The 17,457-nt window shown below is 57.4% G+C and overlaps 2 protein-coding genes across 3 annotated transcripts; one reads left to right on the forward strand and one right to left on the reverse strand.

The window, feature by feature from the left end:
- The first annotated feature begins 368 nt into the window (after positions 1–368).
- On the forward strand, positions 369–5,831 carry LOC142449194 (F-box only protein 6-like). Of its 2 annotated transcripts, none has more exons than XM_075550864.1 (6): positions 369–502; positions 1,994–2,288; positions 3,693–3,819; positions 4,405–4,500; positions 5,189–5,324; positions 5,422–5,831. In XM_075550864.1, the coding sequence occupies exons 2-6, from the start codon at positions 2,024–2,026 to the stop codon at positions 5,719–5,721; spliced, it is 924 nt and encodes a 307-aa protein (XP_075406979.1). In that variant the 5' UTR covers positions 369–502; positions 1,994–2,023; the 3' UTR covers positions 5,722–5,831. The 2 variants fall into 2 exon arrangements, with proteins under 2 accessions (XP_075406979.1, XP_075406976.1); XM_075550861.1 differs by lacking the exon at positions 369–502 and adding an exon at positions 575–730.
- On the reverse strand, positions 5,783–11,044 carry MAD2L2 (mitotic arrest deficient 2 like 2). Its single transcript, XM_075550865.1, has 9 exons — positions 10,887–11,044; positions 10,649–10,700; positions 10,441–10,559; positions 8,658–8,729; positions 8,034–8,134; positions 7,135–7,229; positions 6,747–6,820; positions 6,430–6,522; positions 5,783–6,264 (listed from the first exon to the last, which is right to left on the reverse strand). The coding sequence occupies exons 2-9, from the start codon at positions 10,686–10,688 to the stop codon at positions 6,223–6,225; spliced, it is 636 nt and encodes a 211-aa protein (XP_075406980.1). The 5' UTR covers positions 10,689–10,700; positions 10,887–11,044; the 3' UTR covers positions 5,783–6,222.
- Positions 11,045–17,457: the final 6,413 nt, after the last annotated feature.

Consider the following 17,457-nt stretch of genomic DNA (forward strand, 5'->3'; position numbering starts at 1 on the left):
GTCCTCTAGGCAGACTGGCCCAAAAGATCCGCTCTGACCCTGGGGGAGGAGTCCACACCAGAGGCTCTTGGAACTGACCCCTAGGAGGAAAGGAGCCCTCCCGGCGGAGTCCTGGTTTCCGCACTGGGCTGCCAACCGCAAGGTGAGCAGTTTGAAGCCCGGAGTCGCTCGGCGGGAGAGCGAGGCGACTTTCTGCTAAAGCAGCAGCTCTGCCCTCCCCGCCCTGGCCGGGCGCTGTGCATCTTGATCGACTCGACGGCAGTGAGTGGGGACTTTTGGAAGTCGATCCGATCCACACAGCCGCGCTTAAAGGAGGAAGACTTCGGTGCAGCCGTGGGCCACTCGGTCGCGTCTCCCCCGCCCAGTTCCCTCCGGGGTCCGGCCAGTCCCGACGCGCCGTCGTGGGCGTGGCCTGGCGGCCAGGGGCGGGGCGAGCGCCGCGGGACTCCGTCAGCTCCGGCTCCAGGCCCGCGGTCAGGCGAGGGAAGGGGCCGGGTCCCCGGTAAGGTCGGGGCGCCGGCGCGGCCGCTGCGCCAGCAGACGCGGTTCCGGGCGGCGCGGGGCGGGGTTCCGGGCGGCGCCGGGGGCGGGGGCACCCAGGGCGTGGGCTGCTGGCTCCGCCGGTCACGCGCTGCGCGGCCTTCCGGGCCTCCGGGCCTTCCGGGCCACTCCCCGGTCGCGGGAGCCGCAGCGCCCCGAGGTGCGTGGGGAGGGCCGGCGCAGAGGCCTGGTAAGTTGGGGCCGCGGATCGGGGTGCCCTTCGGGCCGCGCTGTCAAGCTCGCCGGCCGGGCTGCTTGTAAACACACCACTGGTGCTGGCCTGCACAGGCTTTTCCAAGTTGCCCTCGTTTTTAAATGGACATTTCCTATTCACAAATAAAAGTTGTACAATCGTTCTGGAAGAATCAAAAGACCTGGCGACTTGGGGGTTTTCCTCCTGCTAGTGCGTTCTCACCCAATCAGCAGTCACCCTAAATGCCCACGAGGGCGGGCACACTTTTAACGGGTTTGGGCTCGCTTGGCCGGCTTTGGGAAAATGAGCAGCGGTGCGAAGCGGAGAACGCGGCTCGGCGGGCCCCGTGCCGGCCAGGGCTGTAGCACAGGCTGGACATTGCCCCCAGACCTTGTACCTGTACCTGTGCCACGCAGAGGAGGGAGGACCGCCTTCCAGGGCCGAGGTGGGGTGTGTCGCCTTGGTAACGCGGCTGGCGTGTGAAGACCTCCGCAGCGAAAGCTCAGCTTCTGGAAGTCAGTTATCTCCCCCAAATGCCCCGGCCCCCCGAATTCGAACCCAGGCAGACTGCCCGGAGCCCTGACCCATCATAAGCTCGGGCCTGACTCCCCAACCCAGTCCAGTCCCAGCGCTGGGGCGCTCCTGTGTCTCATTAGCCTCCAGGTCAAAGCCATTGATGCCGGGTGGGGTGTAGGCTGCTTCTCAGCAGTAGCTGCCCTCCCCGCCACCCCCACCACTTAATGGACAGTTGGAGGACAGTCTGGGGCTATGGGAATTTTTTATATTTAGGAGTGAATTCACAGAGCTAGCAGGCAACAGTGTCACCCTGGAAAAATCTTACAATTCAACTGTAATGAGCTCCAAAATTAAGCAATTAATTTTCTTAATTGGTATGGGGGGGGGGCACGAGGGCATTTTAAAGCAATTGTCCCTAAAGACTATTAGTATTTTTTGTTGTTCTTTTTCAAGTGTGTGTAACATGCAACCATTTCGTATTTTGAAGGCCTACTGTGCTCTAGCAGCTCAGGTGGAGTCGTGGTTACCATTGGGCTGCTAACTGCAAGGTCAGCAGTTCGAACCCAACAAGCCCCTCTGAGCTAGAAAGATTAAATTCTCTACTCCTGTAGTCTTGGGAACCCACAAGGGTAGCTCTACCTTGCCCTATAGGGTCCCTCTGAGTCGTCATAGGCTCGGTGACAGTGAACTAGGGCCAAGTGTTTAGAAACTAGCGAGGGAGCAGGCTCACTGTCGCCCCTACAGGCCGGTGCATGCACCCGCCCCAGCACAGCCATGGCCTCCATCAACATCAACCAGCTGCCCGAGAACACCCTGCTGGAGCTGTTCACCCACGTGCCTGCCCGCGATCTGCTGTGGAACTGCCGGCCGGTGTGCAGCCTCTGGCGGGACCTGATCGATGCCGTGAGCCTCTGGAAGCGTAAGAGCCTGCGTGACGGCTTCATCGGCGAGCACTGGGACCAGCCTGTGGCCGACTGGAAGATCTTCTACTTCCTGCGCAGCCTCCGCAGGAACCTTCTACGGAACCCCTGCGCCGAAGGTGGGCTGCTGAGGGGAGAGGGGGGGGGGGGACCGCACTGGACTGGTTCCCTCCCTTTCCGGAACCTCAGGCCCTTTGCCCTTGCTGTGCACAGACCATCTGGATATTCTGAACCCAGCACCCTTGTATGCCTGGTGTGGCCAGTCCCTCCTCCAGCTCTCAATTCAGATGTGTGCCAATACCTCCACCCCCACCAGATCAACAGACCTTTCTCCTCGAAGCACTCCTGTGGGAACTGGTACCTCCAGCCCTGTGGTTAGCAGCCTAGTGGACTAACCAGTTGCACTACCCAGGGACCCACGGTGTCTGCCTCACAGGTTACCCTCCTCACGGAGCTAGAGAGGGCAGCGAGATCCATGTCCCATATTCCTTCACTGCTTACTCTGGACAAGACACTGGGTTCTTCGTGGGGCTGCTGCAGCAGTCTGTGCAGAGAATCGCTTCCATTCTCGTGGGGACCCCTGGGAACAGGCTGAAGTAGGACTGGCTCCCCGGTGTCACTAGCATGCTTGGGACTCAGACTCCAAAAGGCCTGAAAATGCTCACTCTGCAGCCTCGAAGCCCCTGCTGGCAATGCCCTAGACACTCTGTCTCTCTGCCTACCCCGGATTCCGCTGAGAAGCTGCCCAGCCAGGCAGCTCTGCCCTGTTCAGCTCCTACTGCCCAGCAGGCCCACAACCTGGCCTCGGCCCAGCCTTCCCTGCCCACCTTTACCACCTTCACTATTATGGACAGCCTCAGAAGAGAAGAGAATTGTTATTTCCCACTCCTCTTTTAAGTTCAATCTAAAGTGGGAGGTGAGGACGAACCCCTTTACACCCCTGAACCTACTGATGCTCCTTCCAAACAGACTCAGGGCATACTTCCGGCCCAGGGGCTGCCTGCCCTGTTAGGACCTGCCCTGCAGAGGGGGCCTCTGAGACTCCTCAGGCAGCTCTCCCATCCCAGGGGCTAAGGACCCCTCCATCCTGGCCACAGGGCAGCTCAGAAATGGGGCAAACCCATGCCAGGCCCTGGCACAATGTCATTTTTTGAGAACGGAGGCCTGGGTATTTCCTGGAGCCCCGTAACAGCATGGGTGAGGGTAAAGGTTTGTTTTAGAATGTCTGAAACATTCTGTTCCCCCAGCTTCATGTCAGGCTAGTTGAGGACAGTGGGAGGGAGAGGGTCCTTAAGAAGAGGTCTGGGGAGAGTGGGTGGGAATGTGTGGCAGAGGGCCAGTCTGAGGTAGGTAGGGTGATGGGGTGCTGCCCTGGGATGCATCTGGCCTTTGAGAGGGAACAAACTGGTTAGCTCATACAGCCTCGGAGCAGCAGATGTCCCGCCCTCCAGGTGCATGCTAACTGTCCCCCTTCCGGGGCCTGCTGGGAAACTTGGGATCTTACCTCCACTGGTTTTTCTCAGAGGACATGGGAGCCTGGCGAATCGACTCCAATGGGGGTGACCGCTGGAAGGTGGAGAGCCTCCCAGGAGAACATGGAACGAATTTTCCTGACCCCAAAGTCAAGAAGTACTTCGTCACATCCTACGGGTAAGACAAACCCAACCAAACCCCCTGGCGAGCCCCTAGCAGCGCTTTTTGGGAGGGAAAAGGGTCTGGGCCCGTTCACACATGTCAGGCTAAGCAGGAGTGTGTGCAAAGCCAGTGGACACTGGTGTTGGCACCAGCTCAGGGCCTGCCGCTTCCAGGAACAGGGGAAACACAGGAGCTGGGGCAACAGATGGATGGAAGTCATGTTCAGGTGGACAGCATCCCAAAGGTGCCTCTATAGGCTGCCCCTCATCTAGACACTCCAAAGTCTCCCCAGGGTCCTGGGCCAAATGCAGGCAGCTGACACAGGACACCCACATCCTGCCATGGCAGGCTGGGATCAGATGGCACCCACGCACAAGTGGGTCATGCCTCCTGTCTCTCTCAGGCCGTTGCCCAGGTATGAGCGGGAGTCAGCCCCAGCAGTGCCTGTCCTGCCCGTGGTCTGGGGACATCGCTGAGTGTACACAGGACTGCCGAGGCTCAGAGTGACCAGCCCGGAGCTAGACTGCCTCTCTCTGCCAGGGCCCGGGCAGTTCCATGAGGAGTGTGGCTAGGGTCACAAGTTTTCTCGTCTGTCCCCAGCATGTGCCTCAAGTCCCAACTGGTGGACCTCAAGGCCGAAGGCTACTGGGAGGAGCTGCTGGACACATTCAGGCCCGACATTGTGGTCAAGGACTGGTGAGTGGGGCTCATTGCATTCCCAGACTCTGCACCCCCTTCTCTTCCTGCCACACTTGGCGAGAGCCCAGGAGCACAGGCCAGCCTCCCTCTGTCCAAGGAGCCAATGTTTGCCCATCCAGCAGCCTGTCAGCCTCGCTGCCACCATACAAGGGGGGATATAAGCCCAGGGTGCAGTTGGGGAGCCCTGGAGCAAGAGACAGCCACACCCCATCCTGCCATACGCAGACGTTTCCATACCCCGACTGCCATCAGGTCTCTCAGGTGCCTGCTGTGTGCACAAAACTTCCAGGACCAGGCGTGTCCCACAACAGAAGGTAGTGGGTCCCATAACAGCTGCTCAGAAGGTGGACGGGGTAGGATCCAAGCAGTTGGCTGAGAAAAGGGGGAGCTCTGTGCCCACCCTCATCACATAGGCCCTGGGCCCTCCCATTAAAATGTCACAGCTGAGCCCGACTAACATGCAGGGGGTGGAATTCAGATAGACCAGGCCCTGTCTCTATACAACTTGTTTTTTGGGGTGACATCTTCACGGGACTACCTGAAGGAGTTGCCCCTTGGCTTTGGGCAACTGAGGCCCCGAGTGGATAGCCCATTACCCCGGCCCATGGCACAGCAGGTGTAGGGAGCCCCCCAGCTAGGGCACAGCTACGGCCTGGCACTGATCTGCCATTCCCCCCACCCCCAGGTTCGCTGCCAGAGCCGACTGTGGTTGCGCCTATCACCTCCGTGTGCAGCTGGCCTCTGCCGACTACATTGTCCTGGCCTCTTTCGAACCGCCACCCGTGATCATCCACCAGTGGAACGATGCCAAGTGGACAGAGGTGAGGCCTCACCTGGCTGCCTGCCCTGCCTGTTTCTCCACTGGGGCCTCAGGTTGAATGACACCCTCCCCCCCATCTTACTCCCTGCCGCCCCCAGGTCTCCTACACTTTCTCAGACTACCCTCCAGGCGTCCGCCACATCCTCTTCCAGCACGGGGGAAAGGACACCCAGTTCTGGGCTGGCTGGTACGGGCCCCGTGTCACCAACAGCAGTGTCGTCATCAGCCACACAATGACTCGGAACCCGGGGACCCCAACAACCCAGCCAGAAGACGAGGCCAGGGTGGCCGAAGGCTTCCCCCTCTTCCTCTCCTTCTACAATCTGACTGGCCACCCAACACTCCGGCTTCTGTCCAGGCCAGTCGAGGGCCGGAGGTCCCCTCCTAGTAACAGCTGAGCCTCTAGTAAGCAGTGAGCCCCTTGAGTTGCTGCCCGGTTCCCACCTTGGGCAAGCCCCCCAGTTGTGGTCATTTAATTTGTCCCAATAAATGTTTACAGTAACACCCACTGGGGGTTGGGTTTGGGCAGGGGAGGGGGAGAGCAGGAGGTACCCAGCACTTGATGGGAAGTCAGCCCTGCTCCTCTGGGTCATTTAATGCACTTGTCTGTCCCTCCCGGGCAGTGAGTGAGAGCTCAGCTCAGCCCTTGGGGCCCTTTTATTGAACGGCTCCCAGCATAGTGCTGGGGACAGTGCTGGCCGCCTGAGCCACAGGAGGCTGGGAGTCCTCAGTTCCAGCCCTCCCGGAGTCCATAAAGGGGACCAGACCTGCGCACGTGCGCTGGAGGGCAGCGGTCCACACACAGGCAGTAAGAGCACTTGTAGTAGAAGCCCTCGGTGCCGCCCCAGGCGGGCCCCCAGCCCAACAGGTGCAGCATCCGATGCGGGGCAGGCAGACCCTCAGCTGCTTTTATGAGCTCGTTCTTCCACGTAGAGCTGCATCTGATGGAAGGAGCAAACGACCCTGGTCGGGGGGCAGCCAGGATCCTGCCAAGAGTGAGCTGGCCAGGCCAGAGCTGGGCTTTTCAGTCCCCTCCCCCAGCCTTGATCCACAGGCCCTCAGCAGGGCCAGGCCGGCTCTGCCCCCCACCAGCTGCCCAGCCCCACCTTTAAGATGTCCGACGTCATGGTCTTCAGGGGTATCAGCCGGGGGTCATGCATGTGGACATCCTGCTCGTCTGCCAGGATCCAGGGGAAGTCCTAGGGAGGGAGGTGAGGTGAGAGGGCGGGAGGGGCTGGGGTCCGGGGTCACCAGGCACCACTGTCAGTGCTGATGCCCTGAGGGAACCATGTGATGGACCAGCCCCAATTCTGACCCTGGAGGCCAGGGTACAAGGGCAGCCCCAGCAGTTCCGAGTACGCAGGGCATTGCCCAGTGACCGGGGCCCTAGGCTTCTCGCGGGCTCTCAGCTGTGCCCTCTCACCTTGATGACTTGGATCTTCTCCATGTTGCGAGTGGCTGCCTCTCTGGTGTGCACCAGGACGGTGAAGGTGCAGCCTGGAGGAGCAAGAGCTTGGTCAAGGCCGGGCTGCCGGGCAGAACCATTCCCCCTCCTTCGCTGGCCTGGCAGCCCAAGGGTGGACCCTGACCGCTCCAGGGCAGAGTGCAAACCAAATGCTAGAGAAATGCAGTCAGAGGTGGGTGGACCCAAGCCAGGTGGAGTCAGTCAGGGAAGCTTCCTGGAGGAGGTGGGCTTTCAGAGGGACTCTAAAGGGCAGAGAGGGAGAGGTGAGGCCCAGTGCAGCCTAACAGGAACCTGGGAACCCAGACCAGTGCAGGCAACTTCCAGAACAGGCAGGATCGGGGCACACCTGGGGGGTTGTGGTCCAGGACAGCATCACACACACTGATCTTCAGGATGAAGGCTCGGAGTAGCTGCTCCACGTGGGACAGCAGGGAATCTGAACTGGGAATGAGAGGGGGGCATCTCCCACTGTACTGGAGCTCCCCCCGCCCCTTCCCATCAACCTGATTCCCCTCGTCCCTGGGAGCCAATCTTTAAGACCAGACACCCTCGTGTGGGTCTGAGGGCCTGGCCACCTGTGGAGCCTGAAGCAGAATCACCTGGGAAGTTTGAAACCAAACACCCACCTCCACCCCAGACTAATGCAGACAGAATCGAGGGGTGAGGTGGGGAGGTTCCTTCAGGGGTTTGTGTGGAGGCCCTGAGGGGTGCTGACAGTTTATGGCCCCTCAACATGAAAAATTGGAGGTTCAGGGCCGTCCCGAGGTGCCTCAAAAGAAAGGCCCGGCAATTTCCAAAGAGATTAGCCATTGGGAACCCTCTGAAGCAGAGATCTGCCCCGACACAGGGGTCAACTCATCAATGGGAAGAATGAGCAGCCAGGCTGAGGCCAGAGCACAGGCGAGGCCTCTCCAGCCTGCAGGACCCCTGCTAGGATGGGAAAGGGAAGGCTGCCCTACGCATCCTTAGGGATCCAATGCTCAGCTGGTAATCCCAACTCTGCCATCAACTTGGGTGGCTCTGGACAGCTCCTGCCATGTCTCTGGGCCTCGCTTTTTCGACAAAATGCAGCAGGGGCTAGCCAGTCACCAACACTGTGACTTCCCGGTGTGAGAAAGGAAGGTGTCCATGTATGCTGGGCCCTCACAGGCCGAACTCTTATAAGGTCAGCACACCTCGCCGTCTCTCCTCTCGGCGCTCTGACCCAAAGGAGCCGGTGAGGAGGAGACCCCAAGGGAACCTCACCTGATAGACAGCAAGGGAGGTTGGGTGATTTCAAAGACAAATTTCTCCACTGGGCGGTGTTCCTTGTCCAAGATCACCACCACCACTTTATCCACGTCGTTCTGCAAGGACAGGCACCCTCTCTCCAAACCCGGCACCCAGACCCACAGCCCCTCCCACAGGAAAGCCAGGAAGGGCATGCTTCCAGCCCGGCTCTGCCTCTGGGTTGCTGGTAGCTTGGAAAGCAAGTTTAGGAACTTTGAAGTGGGTATTTCAGGCTGAGAGATCCAGGGATGCCTAGGCCCAATGGGGGTCCAAGGATTCTCAGGGACCAGGACAAGATAGGAGGGAACCCCAAGGGAGCTGAGCCCAAGCAGACCTTGAGGAAGTCAAGGTGAAATAAACCTAAAACCCTCCAGGGTAGGTACCTTCGAAAGAGGCAGTCCCACTAACCTAAGTGCCTGGGCCCAAAGTCACCCTGAACATGGTCTCCATGCCCCAAGGCCCATCCCTGGATGGGGGTAGCCTCCAGATTCAGCTTAGGCGTCTGAGTGTTAACGTCATGAGGAACCCTCATGACACCAGGCTATGAGGGTGAAAGAGCAGATTGGGGCTAAGCAGGCTGGGGAGGCCTGGTGCCCTCACCTTCTCCAGGAGTGGCTTGACGCAGTGCAGTGTGTCCTGGATATACTGGTTCAGCTCTGGATGGCAGGACATCTGTACATAATCATGGGGGTGGCTGGTGAGGCCCACAGTGGAGAACCCAGCCAGCACCCAGGCCCAGCAATACCCAATGGGCGCCCTCCCCTGGGACACTCGGCTTCCCGTGATGAGGCCAAGAACTGTGAATGTATCCACAAGAAAGGGAAATTGGACCATCAGGCTTCTAGACTCCAGCACTAGCATTTAATACAGCCCTGGAGATTCCTAATGTGAGGTCTTGGGATGCTGGGGACTCAGTAGCAGAAGTCTTGCCTTCCATGAAAGAGACCAGGGGTTCGATTCCTGGTCAATGTAACTCATGCCCAGCCACTACCTATCCGCCCATAGTGGTCCCCATGTTGCTAGGATACTGAGCAGGTTTCGGAGGCGCTTCTAGACCTAGGTGGACTAGAAAACACCCAGCAGCCTCTTCCAAAATTCAGCCAGGGAAAACCCTATGGACCACAGCAGCTTTTTTTTTCCAGAGAAAGAACCAGAAATGGAATAAAAATCCCCAAAGTTAAGAATCTGAAATTCTGGGGGGGGAAGGAATGCTCTAGGCTGGATATGGTGGTGGACGTACGATTCCCCTTTGATATGTTTGAATGACTGAACTATTCAAGTCTATGATATGCATATTATGTGCCAATAAAACTGTTTTTGTTAAAAAAATAAAGGGGGATCTGAAATTTGGTTGTCCTGAGTCACAGGCAAATGATTTAATCTCAATCTGAGCCTCTGATTACTTCATCTGTGAAGACATCAAGAAAAGTGCGGGTGCAGTGAAATCAGCACCGTAGACTCAGGAGCGCTCCTCAATAGTGCTGATTGGGCAGGGAAAGGAGGAGGATGAAAAGAGGGAGACAGGGAAGAGGCAGGACAAGCCACAGGACACTGAAGGGATTGTAATGGATGAGCTGAATCCAAACATGTATGAACGACGACTTTAGGATCTGCTCTGTAAGCTTGCACTGATTCACAACAAAAAAAGATGCTTGTTTTTAAGAGTAAATGGCCTAATCATGTTCCCTTCCCCTGCACTTCTTCAAGGTTCCCGTTGTCTGGCATTCAGCCATTTCTTCTAGTACTGACTGGGTGCCTTCTGAGTGGGGCGTCCTGGGGGTGTAGCAGACTTTGCTCAAACCCACCAATCCAGTGATATCTCGAGAGGAGGCTTTCTACTCCCTGTAAAGAGTGACAGCCTTGGAAACCCACAGGGGCAGTTCTACCCTGTTTGATTTGGGGTGTGGGTTCCGAGCGGCAGTCCTAACTAGGAATCAGGGGTACAGCATTAAAAGTCACCACTTTGGTTTTTTTCCGCTTAAAACAACCTACTCAGTTCAGGGTGTGTGACGGGTGTGAAGGCGTCTGAGATTATGGAAATCCCCTCTCCAAACCAGAATTCAGGGGGCACTTTTCAAATGCACCCATAGCTGCAAGGCAACTCTCGTTATTAAAGTCCCTAACCTCTGGCCAGGGGAACCCCGGGTTGAGGCGTCAGGGAGATGCCACAGAGGTAAGGGAGGTTGACTCTCTGCAGCTGTCGGGCAGAAAGGCGTGGGCAGACTGGGGGGGGGGAGGGGAGACGGGACTGAGCCGGATGGCTGAAGGCGGCTAGTCTAAAAAAGCCCATCCTCTATCCTGTCTGCAATTCTGACACGGCCCAGAGGACAAATGGGCAGCAGAGAGGGCTCCCCGGTGTGCCCGGCGCGGCCGTGGCACTCACCTGGACCGGCACGTTGTACTTCTTACGCTTCTGGAAGATGCCCACGGGGTAGACCTCGCGCACGTAGAGAATCAGGTGCACCGCCACCTCCAGGAACTCGCAGAGCACGTCAGCCACCACTGCGGAGGGGCAGGAGCCAGACTGCTCAGCGACACCAGATGACCCGGACCCACCCCGCTGCCCCGGGCCGCAGGCCGGGCCTCCCTACCTTGGCCAAAATTGAGGTCCTGCCGCGTGAGCGTGGTCATCCTTCCCGGCGCCTGGGGGTAGGGCAGGGGCAGGCTGTAGTTCTGAAGGCCCCCTCCACCCCTGCCCGCTCCCCGCTGTCTGGGGGCTTTGGTTAGGGCGGCCCCTTCAGAGATCCAGAGCAGCTAGGGGGCCCCTGCACGCTGGCGTCGCGGCCCCAGGTGCACCCGTCCGCTGGCCGCCCGCGCCCCTCGCCTCACCGTCTCCAGGGAAGGAAAGGCTCGCGCTCGCGCTGGGTCTGCAGAGGCACGGAGGGGCAGGGCCGAGGCGCAGAGCGGGACAATCAAAAAGCGAAACTAGGTACAACCGAGTCTCCGCCCCCCGCGGGAGCCCCGCCCCCTCCCCTCCCCGGTGCCGCCTCCGGCCTAGATTACCGCCCGGCCCGGGCCCGGGGAGCCAGCCGCCGCCGCACGCGCGCCCGCGGCTCCACCGGCGGCCTCCGCGCAGCTAGCTGACGTCCGCGCCGCTCCGACGGGTCCTAGTGCCCGCCTCGAAGCCACGCCCACGCTTACCCCGCCCACCGAAGCCTTGCGTTGGGCGGGCGTCGGGGCGGGGCTTGGGGCGGGCCCGGGCGTCTGGGCGGGGCTTGGGGCGGGCTCGGGCGTCGGGGCGGGGCTTGGGGCGGGCCCGGGCGTCGGGGCGGGGCTTGGGGTGGGCCCGGGCATCGGGGCGGGGCGGGGCGCGACCATGGGGAAGTGAGTGTGGGCCTCTAGGTGGCTGACTTTGCCCAATGCCGCTCCCCTTCCACTCGGGGCGGGGGGTGGGGGGTGGAAAAAGGCAGCTTTGGTCTCCATGACCGATCTCGAAAGATCTCTATCGTTTTAGGGTCGCTGAAAGCGGGCAGGTCAGGATTGCTGGTAAGGACCAGATTTAGGACACAAACAAAAAAGCTCACCGCCATGGAGACGATTCTGATCCATAGCGACCGTATAGGACAGAGTAGAACTGTCCCTGTGGGTTTACCAAAGACTGTAACTCTAAACAGGCGTAGAAAGCCTCATCTTTCTCCCGCTGAGCAGCTCTGTGGTTTCGAACTGCTGACTTTGTACTTTATAGCCCAGCAAATAAACCACTAGATGCCACCAAGGGTCTTGAGGTGAAGAGCATAGCAGGGCCCAAAGGGCGATGACACCTACCCCTACCCCTAGTTGCCTAGCCAAGAACTCAGCAACCTCCGAGGCCAAGACAGTCCCCACCCACACCCCCTCCAAGCCTGAAAGCAGCCTCTCAACCCCATGGGAGTAATAGCGGGCCCTTCTAGGCCACCAGCTGTGTGCCAAGCTCTGGGCCAGGTGTGCCCAAGGCCTATCTCACTGAACCCGCAAAACAATTCCATGATTTGGTGGCAGTGACTGCCCGTCCCCGCCTTTTACAGAAGAGCCAACCAGAGGTTCAGAGTGGGGAAGCTGGCTTCCTGAGCCACATGGGGTGGGCGGGGGCAGAGTTGTTGAGGGGTCCCTTCTGCCACTCCTGCTCTGGCTCCTGAGCCCTCCAGAGCTCTGGGTTCAATCTGAAGACCTTGAAGCTCCCTCAGTGATAAGGATGAAATAGCTATTAACGTGGGTTGAGTGCTTATTTTGTGTCCAACACTGATTACTTCTCTCACTAACCCAAGGAGCTAAGTAGCCAGTCACGGCCCCGCTTGACAAATGAGAAAGCCGGCCCAGAGATGTTCCCAAGTTCAGGAAGGTCACAGTCAAAACTCAGAGCCAGCTCTGACTAGAGGACTTCAACCTGCTGGGCCCTTACTTTCCAGGTGAAAAAACTAAGGTCAGAGAAGAGGTCGTAGAGTAACAGGGCACAAGTAGGGTCCAAAGTCCAAGGGGCCTCAGCTCTGACCTCCAGGGATGCACGTGCTCCTTAGAGACCACACCCAACTGTTGATACACAGAACCAGCCAGCAGCCGCACTGTCGGCAGCTCAGTACTGAACACCTGCCCACACATCCACACACACAGCCAACTGAGCCTGTGCTGCCCATTTGTGCCTGGACGCAGGAATGGGAGGAAGGAAGTAGCCTGACAGCTTAGTCCCTGAGGGGAGCCCAGGTGCACAGCAGATACCGGCCCTTTAATAAGCTCCCCAGGGGCTCTGCTGCCCCTGAAAATGTGGGTGCCTGTGGGGTGGTCTGTTCCCAGGGTGTTTGCATTTCATAAGATGGCAATGCTCAACTCAAAGGGATTGGGGAGTTGGGGGTGGGGGAACGGGGTTTACTTCAGCAATTGAGGGTCCTGACTGCCCATTTGGGCACAGAGTCTGGTCAATACTTGGGACCCTGTAGGAAAGGGTCACTTCCACGTGGAACCAGGCAAGCAGCTCACTAGCTTGTAGGGGCGTCCCCCTGCTCCTTGCGATGTAGCTATCGCTGCTGCGGTGCCTCCTGGGGTGAGCCTGGGGGTAGAGGGGTCCTTCTCTGGAGACTGCTTAAGGAGCTTGACAGGCCCTTCCTTATAAAGGGCCCCTTTGGTGCGGTTTCTGGGGTGGGGAGGCTGGAGCCCTCCCTCCATGGTAACCCAGTCCCAGCCCTGCCTCGGGAGGGGTCACAGGACAAGTCACCCAGAGGTGCCCTGATACACAGAGACAAAGCTTGAAAAAGTCTCAGAGGACATACCGCTTAACACCCCACTTTTTCTCCCTGGGAAACAGGTCCCCAAAGCCCTTATTTAGTACTGGGGAACCCATCTTATCCACTAAAAATTTCCTGGATAAAAATGCGGGATTTAGGGCTTAGGATTCCGTGGCTGCCACAGACAAGGAAACTGAAGCAAGGACATAAAAGAGGGGGATTTAAAATGATCAGACCCCTCATCCCCCAAAGGCCTCAGTCTCTTCATTTGTGAAATGAACAGATGTTCCCTAAACCTCTGATAGCCTCTGGGGTCCAAGGGGGCAAAGAAGCTTGGCAGGGGACAGGGGGCCCAGTCAGCAGGGGGCCACAAGGGAGGGCTGCGGGGCCTCATCTGTCATTTCCATCAGGCTCGGCGGTGGCATCTGGTTATTCATATCTTAATCGCATCAGCATGATGGATGGTCCTGGCACCCAGATTACATTATGGGGTCAATTTATTACATTTTTGAATACCGGCTTGCTGGGAGACTGTTTTTCAAAGTTATTTGCATATTTTTCACCATAACGACAATATGTAGGAGGGCATCTGGGAGGGAAGGATGGATGTTTCGGAGCAGCCAGAGCTTATTTGCCAACTGTAGTGGGTCCCTGAGGGTCTGCGATGGGGATGGAGGGAAAATCACTCCCCAGAGACATTGAAATAGGAACGGAGAAGGCGAGCTGCAGACAGCAAATGCGCACAGCCCCGTCTGGAGGTTGTGGAGTGCACACACCCACAGGCAATGAACTTGAAACGTCCACACCCTCGAGGTGCTTTTAAGCCCACTTGTGTGCCTCCCAGGCAGATCAGGAGACCCGTCCTCTATCCCACCCCTATCTGAGGTTGCCAGGGCACCAAACACCATGGCAGAGGGCACCCTGTGCCACAGTGAACCAGCCACACTCTGCCCACTACTCGCTGCCTTCGAGGCAATTCTGACCCACAGCAGGCCTATTGAAGGCTTCCTAGACTGTACATCTTGAGGAGAGCAGGCAGCCTCATGTGTCTCCCAAGGAACAGCAGATGGGTCTGAACTGCCGACCTTGTGATTAGCCCATTGTTTATCCCACAGCCCAACCAAGGCTCTCAGCCACACATCAGCGAGTTGCGATTCCACTGATACCCTGAGGCTCAGAGGCTCAATCTGTTGAAGGCACCCCATGAGCAAGGAGTCTACCTCATTCATTTTAGTCCACCCTCTACCCAGTGTCTGATTCTCCATGACTGTGTGTGTTCAACAGATGAATCGGGAACAAAACGCAAAACCAGCAGGGCAGGGGGAGCAGGGAGGCAGGACCATAATACAGAGTTTGCCAATGGCTGATGGCACATGCCTGACTTGACCCCTAACTGAGTCTGGATGACCAAGCCCCTTGCTATTGGGCAAGGTGAACTCATGATGACCCTATCTGCTACAAAGTAGACTGAGCTCCCTATAGGGCTGCCTTGGCTGTTCTCATTATGGAAGCAGATGGCCAGGCCTTTCTAGTGAGGCACCAATGAGTGGGTTTGAAGCCCCAACCTTTCAGTTAGTAGCCAAGGGCAAAGCATTAGACCACCCAGGGACCTTTCTAATACACAATTCAAAGGTGGGTGGGGACCCTTGGCTTGTTCCCAAGCCCCTCACCAATTAGAAGCAGCCAACTGACTAGAAGAGGAAGACAAGGGCTGGGTGGTGGAAACAAGGCTGCAGTCTGCAGTAGTGACCTTAGACACAGCCCTGGAAGGGGGGAGCGGAAGGACAGTTTGCTCTGCGCTGCTAATCCATGTGCCAGCCCTGTGCCAGGCACTGGAGACCCAGCAGTGAAGGGCATGGAGCTAAGCCCGTGCTCTCACAGAGCCTGCAATTCAGGTGAGGCGGACAGAAGACAAACATGGGACACATCGGCGTCAGCGGTGTCAAGTGGTGAGAAGGTTCGTGAAGAAAAATAAAACATGTGACAGGGAAGGAACCTCGGTGGGGCAGCAGTTAGACACTCAGCTGAGACTGAAACTCACCCAGCGGACCCTGAGGGCCAAGGCCCGGCCATCTGCTTCTGTGAGGGCAGCCTAGGATGCCCTATGGGGCAGGGGTCCTTGGTCACGGGGGAAGGTGTTAGTTCCCACAGGTGGTCAGGAAAGGCCTCTGCGATGAGTATATATAGATATGATTTGCAAAGAGCAAGAGGCATTACGCCTTGAGGCTGTGGGAGAAGGCAGAGGGCAGAGCCAGTGCACAGGCCCTGGAGCAAACCACTGTCAGCACCCCGGCAGCCAGCGGATGGACGGGTAGAGACTACTGATCTCAATGCTAAGGCTGCAGGTGGTGGCACATGGAGATGAGCTGCTTTGGAGAACCAATGTAAAGACTGTGGGCCGCCCGCCCCTCCAGTTCAGGGCCAGCGCATGGGTCCAACCTACTGTTTCTCTTACAGTCTCACTTCCCAGCACCGCCCCTTTAGCCAGCTCCAACCCCCTTTTCTCATCATGCCAGCACCAGCTGCAATGGGCTCAAACAAGACTTGGGAGGATGGCACAGGACTGGGCAGTGTCTTCATTCTTCTGTACGTAGGGCCAAGGAGCCAGCTCAGTAGCAGCTAACAACCACCTCACAAAGAGTTGCAGGGGTGGAGTGAAGGAGACATGACATCATGTTTGCAAAAATATACAGTGCAGACAACGGGCACACCAATACTCACGTAGGAGCCAGTATGACAGCGATGTTTAACAAGCCAAGGTGCCCCTTGGATGGCTAAGCTATGCCTGACCCAAGCCAGGGTCTTTTCAACCACTTCTCTGCACAGGACAAAGCAAAGGGAAGTCAGGAGAAGAACTGGTGCCTTTAAACGGTGGTGTTGGTCTTGAACACATCCAGTGGGCTGCCAGAATAGCCAAGCACATCCACTCTTGGAAGAACCACGAACCCAACGCTCCTCCGAAGCGAGGGCGGTGAGAAGCCGTCGCCCAGGGAGATGGAGGAGCACGACCGCGGTAACAATGGGTTCAAACACACCAAACACAGGACGAGGCCACATTCTGCTCTGTTTCACACAAGGCCACCTTGCATGGGGGCCGTCTTCATGGTCACGCAGTGAAATTGATCGTGGAACCGGGGCTCCCGAGACTGCTGGGTGGCGTGGAACACACTCGCTGTCGTCATCTGGCTTTGAGGTTTGGGGTGGAGTTTGTGGTCCATTCCCCTGTCTTTGTTGTTTTCTTTTGGAAGTTGGACATTCAGGTAACTTTCACATTTAAGTCAAGGGGACTTAAATGGATTCAGAGTAAACTAAGCGAAGCGTGGATTAAGGATTTTTGAGCTTTTTATGACTGGAGTCCGTTTTGTGGTAGTGTCTTTAGCAGTCAGCAGGGAAGCAAATGATGGGTCTGGTTTTCAGCCAGAAGAAGAACAGAAAGGGGTGTTAAAAAGTGATGAGGCTGAAGCGGAGGCTATTGGGGCCACAGGTGACAATGAAGCTAGGTTGTGCCATGGTAATCACCACCCAAAGCATGACCAGCACCGGAGCAGAAAGCCACGTGAGAAAGAGACTGTGCTGGTAGGTAACCTCGGTCCCTCTCCAGACCCTCCCCTCTCTTCATGTCTAACATGCCCTCCTGTCTGTGTCAGGGAGACAGCTCTTTGTTGGATTGGATCCCTGTCTCCTTTAATATTGAGTCGATAAAAACTCTCCCTCATCATTATGAATGAAGCGGAGCGCAGAGTGGAGACCCAAAGCCCATTTGCAGGCAACTGGACATCCCCTTACAGAAGGGTGGTGGGGAGGAGACAAGCCAGTCAGGGTGCAGTGTAGCAACGATGAAACTTTCCTCTAGTTCTTTAATGCTTCCTTCCCCTCCCCCACCCCCCACTATCATGATCCCAATTCTACCTTGCAAGTCTGGCTAGACCAGAGGATGCACACCGGTACAGATAGGAACTAGAGACAGAGGGAATCCAGGACAGATAAACCCCTCAGGACCAATAATGAGAGTAGAGATACCAGGAGGGGAAGGGGAAGATGGGGGGAAGACAAGGGGAGCCGATCACAATGATCTACATATAATCCCCTCCCAGGGAAATGGACAACATAAAAATGGGTGAAGGGAGATCTCAGACAGTGTAAGACATGACAGAAATAATAATAATTTACAAGTTCTCAAGGGTTCATGAGGGAGCGGGGTGGTG

The sequence above is a fragment of the Tenrec ecaudatus genome, chromosome 1 (assembly GCF_050624435.1).
Source record: "Tenrec ecaudatus isolate mTenEca1 chromosome 1, mTenEca1.hap1, whole genome shotgun sequence".
In the NCBI taxonomy this organism is placed as follows: domain Eukaryota; kingdom Metazoa; phylum Chordata; class Mammalia; order Afrosoricida; family Tenrecidae; genus Tenrec; species Tenrec ecaudatus.

What these genes read in the sequence shown, in the direction of transcription:
- MAD2L2 (XM_075550865.1), bottom strand. Translation starts at nt 10,688, where the DNA reads ATGACCACGCTCACGCGGCAGGACCTCAATTTTGGCCAAG. An exon ending in AGTACAACGTGCCGGTCCAG is followed by an intron (nt 8,730 to 10,440) that starts GTGAGTGCCACG and finishes GATTATGTACAG; the next exon opens with ATGTCCTGCCATCCAGAGCT. An exon ending in CCTCCCTTGCTGTCTATCAG is followed by an intron (nt 7,230 to 8,033) that starts GTGAGGTTCCCT and finishes TCTCATTCCCAG; the next exon opens with TTCAGATTCCCTGCTGTCCC.
- LOC142449194 (XM_075550864.1), top strand. Translation starts at nt 2,024, where the DNA reads ATGGCCTCCATCAACATCAACCAGCTGCCCGAGAACACCCTGCTGGAG. An exon ending in TACTTCGTCACATCCTACGG is followed by an intron (nt 3,820 to 4,404) that starts GTAAGACAAACC and finishes GTCTGTCCCCAG; the next exon opens with CATGTGCCTCAAGTCCCAAC. An exon ending in ACGATGCCAAGTGGACAGAG is followed by an intron (nt 5,325 to 5,421) that starts GTGAGGCCTCAC and finishes TGCCGCCCCCAG; the next exon opens with GTCTCCTACACTTTCTCAGA.